Source organism: Otolemur garnettii, unplaced genomic scaffold (assembly GCF_000181295.1).
Source record: "Otolemur garnettii isolate 467f Iridium unplaced genomic scaffold, OtoGar3 scaffold00039, whole genome shotgun sequence".
Classification (NCBI taxonomy): domain Eukaryota; kingdom Metazoa; phylum Chordata; class Mammalia; order Primates; family Galagidae; genus Otolemur; species Otolemur garnettii.
This window is the reverse complement of record NW_003852434.1, coordinates 2,539,046-2,542,092: the sequence shown is the minus strand read 5'-3', so window position 1 is coordinate 2,542,092 and position 3,047 is coordinate 2,539,046. Positions and strand designations below refer to the sequence as shown.

The window sequence follows — 3,047 nt, the reverse complement described above, 5'->3', positions numbered from 1 at the left end:
CCTTAGCCTCCCAAGTAGCTGGTCCTGTAGGCACCCGCCACAATGCCCAGATATTTTTAGAGACAGGGTCTTGCTCTGGCTCAGGCTGGTCTCCAACCCAAGAGCTCAGGCAATCCACCATGTCAGCCTCGCAAGTGCTAAGATTACAGGCATGAGCCACATTTTAACCATTTTTAAGAGCACAGCTCAGCTGCGTCAAGCCCACTCACAGTGTTGTGTAACTATCTGTAACAGGCGGTTCAGAACTTCCTCTCATCCTACAGTGAAACTCTGTGTCCATTAAACACTAACTCCCCCGCCTAGCCCCTGGGTGGTTCCCTCCTGCTTTCCCTCTCTGTGAACTTGACTGCTCAGAATCCTCATATGAGAGGACACAGTAGCACTTGTCTCTTAGGGCAGGCCTGTCTCACTGAGCATCATGTTTTCAGGGTTCATCCCTGCTGTGGCCCCGTCAGAATCCCATCCCTCTTTAGGACTGAGTGACATTTCACACGTTGTGCGCAGACCACATTTTGTTCATCCATGTGTCTGTCAATTTCTTCCTTCTCTTTACAGCTCTTCAAATTTATCAGTTTTAACCGGACCATGAGCCAGCTCTCCACCACCATGTCTCGGTGTGCCAAAGACCTGTTCGGCTTTGCTATCATGTTCTTCATTATCTTCTTAGCATATGCGCAGCTGGCGTACCTCGTCTTTGGCACGCAGATCGATGACTTCAGTACCTTCCAAGAGTGTATGTAAGTATATACGGAATTAAGAAGAAAAATGTAATCGGAGATGTTCTCCTTGGGGATAAAGAGATCCTCACAGGTGCTATTTGAGAATCAAGTGTTTCAGATAGTTATTTAAAAGAATAAAATTACCTTTTTAGAAACATTGAGCCACCAGTACAAAGGAAACAATATGTTCCACAATGCTGATGCTTAAGCCTGCAGCCCTAGAGTAGTTAAGATATAGCAGAACAGCCACAGTAAACCGACACTACCAAAGGCCAAGGTCCTCTTAGCACCAAATGCACGTGGCAGCTTTTAATAGGCCATTTGCCTTTATTTTTATTCCTGATGACTATTGTTGCCATATATTTTGAAGTTCAAGTTATTTTCTAAGGAAAAAAAGGTATTATATTCGAGGATAAATTCAGATCAGTACAGGAATTTTCAGTCTTTTTCCAAAGTTCCCAAATATGATACTAAAAACAAAAAAGTAGCTACTGTCAGCTTCATATCCCATTTAGAAAGTAGTAGGACAGGAGAAATCATGATCATGGAAGTGGGCGGGGCTCTGTACGCGGGGATCCCTAATTAATATTGCTGTTTTGTAAAAGTTAAAATGGAAATGACTTTGCTAAGACCCAGCATGGGCAAGCGCTGGCCACTTTAACCCCAGTTTGAGTACAGATGACAATATTGAATCTTTGCATTATCTTAACCATTTTGGTTATCTTTCAAAAAAAAAAATTTTTTTTTTTTTTTTTTGAGACAGAATCTCACTGTCGCCCTCGGGTTGAGTGCTATGACGTTGTAGCTCACAGCAACCTCAAACTCTTGGGCTCAAGTGATTCTCTTACCTCAGGTTACCAAGTAACTGGAACTGTAGGCACTGTCCAAAATACCCAGCTATGTTTTTAGAGACAGGCTCAGGCTGATCTTGGAACTCCTGTGCTCAAGCTATCCACCCACCCCAGCCTCCCAGAGACCTGGGGTTACAGTCATGAGCCACCGAGCCCAGCAAAAGATTCAGAGTTACCATGTAACTCTGTGAAGATTCAAAGTTACCATGTTTTACCCAAATCATGTATTTGAATTTTTATAGTCAATTTCTTTGTTAAGTCCCTAGTAACAATTATAGTTCCACATATAACATAAGTGGCATGAACGTGCATACCAAAGGCTTCAATTGCCAATCTAAGTAGCAAGAGTTTTCTAAAGGGTTTGACAGTTTTCTATTATTTGGCAGCTAACGACACTGCTAAAAAGGTCCAAAAAATGTGAAATCATCTTTAAGAAACGTTACCTGAACTGTCAGACATTCCTTGTTTTCGTATTGTAGTGTTCTGTTCTGTTGTGTTTTGTTTTGTTTTTATAGCTTCACTCAATTCCGTATCATTTTGGGCGATATCAACTTTGCAGAGATTGAGGAAGCTAATCGAGTTTTGGGACCAATTTATTTCACTACCTTTGTGTTCTTTATGTTCTTCATTCTTTTGGTATGTATATTTTTGTTTATAGTGAAGTGATTTAAACTTGATGGTCATAAATCACCATATACCCTTTTCTCCATGCCCTGTCATTTTAAATAAAGACCCAGGAAATAGAAAAAAAAATGTATAGATATGATGTATTAGAAAACCTTTTATTGATTGATTCACAGTCTTCGGGCCTATTCAAATATGTTTTCCATGGCCTTTCACTTATCTATCTATATGTCTAGTCAATGCAAAAAAAATTAGGTCAAGTGCAAATTTATAAAGTCTGAAATAGCACATTGCCTATAGAGTAGAATATGCTTGCATGCTTTTTGAAAACATGTCAGCACTTTTAAAGTCCCTGCTAGCATGACCTTTCACTTCCCTTTCTTCCTCTTTTTAAAAAAATAAGAACTGACAAAGCAAGTTAGGTCCAGAATGCCAAGTCATTGTTGAGTGAAGTTTTCCACGTCAAGATTAAGACACTTTGACACTTTGTTTTAACTTAATTATATGTCGTGCATTGAGAGACTGCCTACAGAGATAATTCAAATATTAAGTTGAAAACTAAATCTAATAATACATTGAAATTGCCTTTAAAATTATATGCAAAAAACTAATTTTAATTTAAAAATAAAAGTTATTTGCAAAGATATGTTTTTAAACTCTTGTACAAATTAACATTTTTAATGGTTTTTTTTTTTTTACCTTAAGTTAATTAAGGGTTTCTTTTTAAGTATTTTGTTCTTTGTCGTGATTTTTGTACATTCATTTGTCTACAGAGAAGGTATTAAGTTAGCTTAGGCAGTTGGGAATTCTGTATCTAAATACTTAACAATCATCCGAAGATGATAACATTTTT

The 3,047-nt window shown here is 38.2% G+C and overlaps 1 protein-coding gene across 2 annotated transcripts in view; it reads left to right on the top strand.

Moving 5' to 3' along the window:
- PKD2 (polycystin 2, transient receptor potential cation channel) overlaps window positions 1-3,047 on the top strand; it is a 51,905-nt gene that overhangs the window by 34,752 nt on the left and 14,106 nt on the right. For both annotated transcript variants that reach the window (XM_012805326.2, XM_023513377.1), the window contains exons 8-9: window positions 556-737; window positions 2,086-2,206. In XM_012805326.2, coding sequence (XP_012660780.1) covers window positions 556-737; window positions 2,086-2,206 — 303 coding nt within the window. The remainder of the gene's footprint in view (window positions 1-555; window positions 738-2,085; window positions 2,207-3,047) is intronic.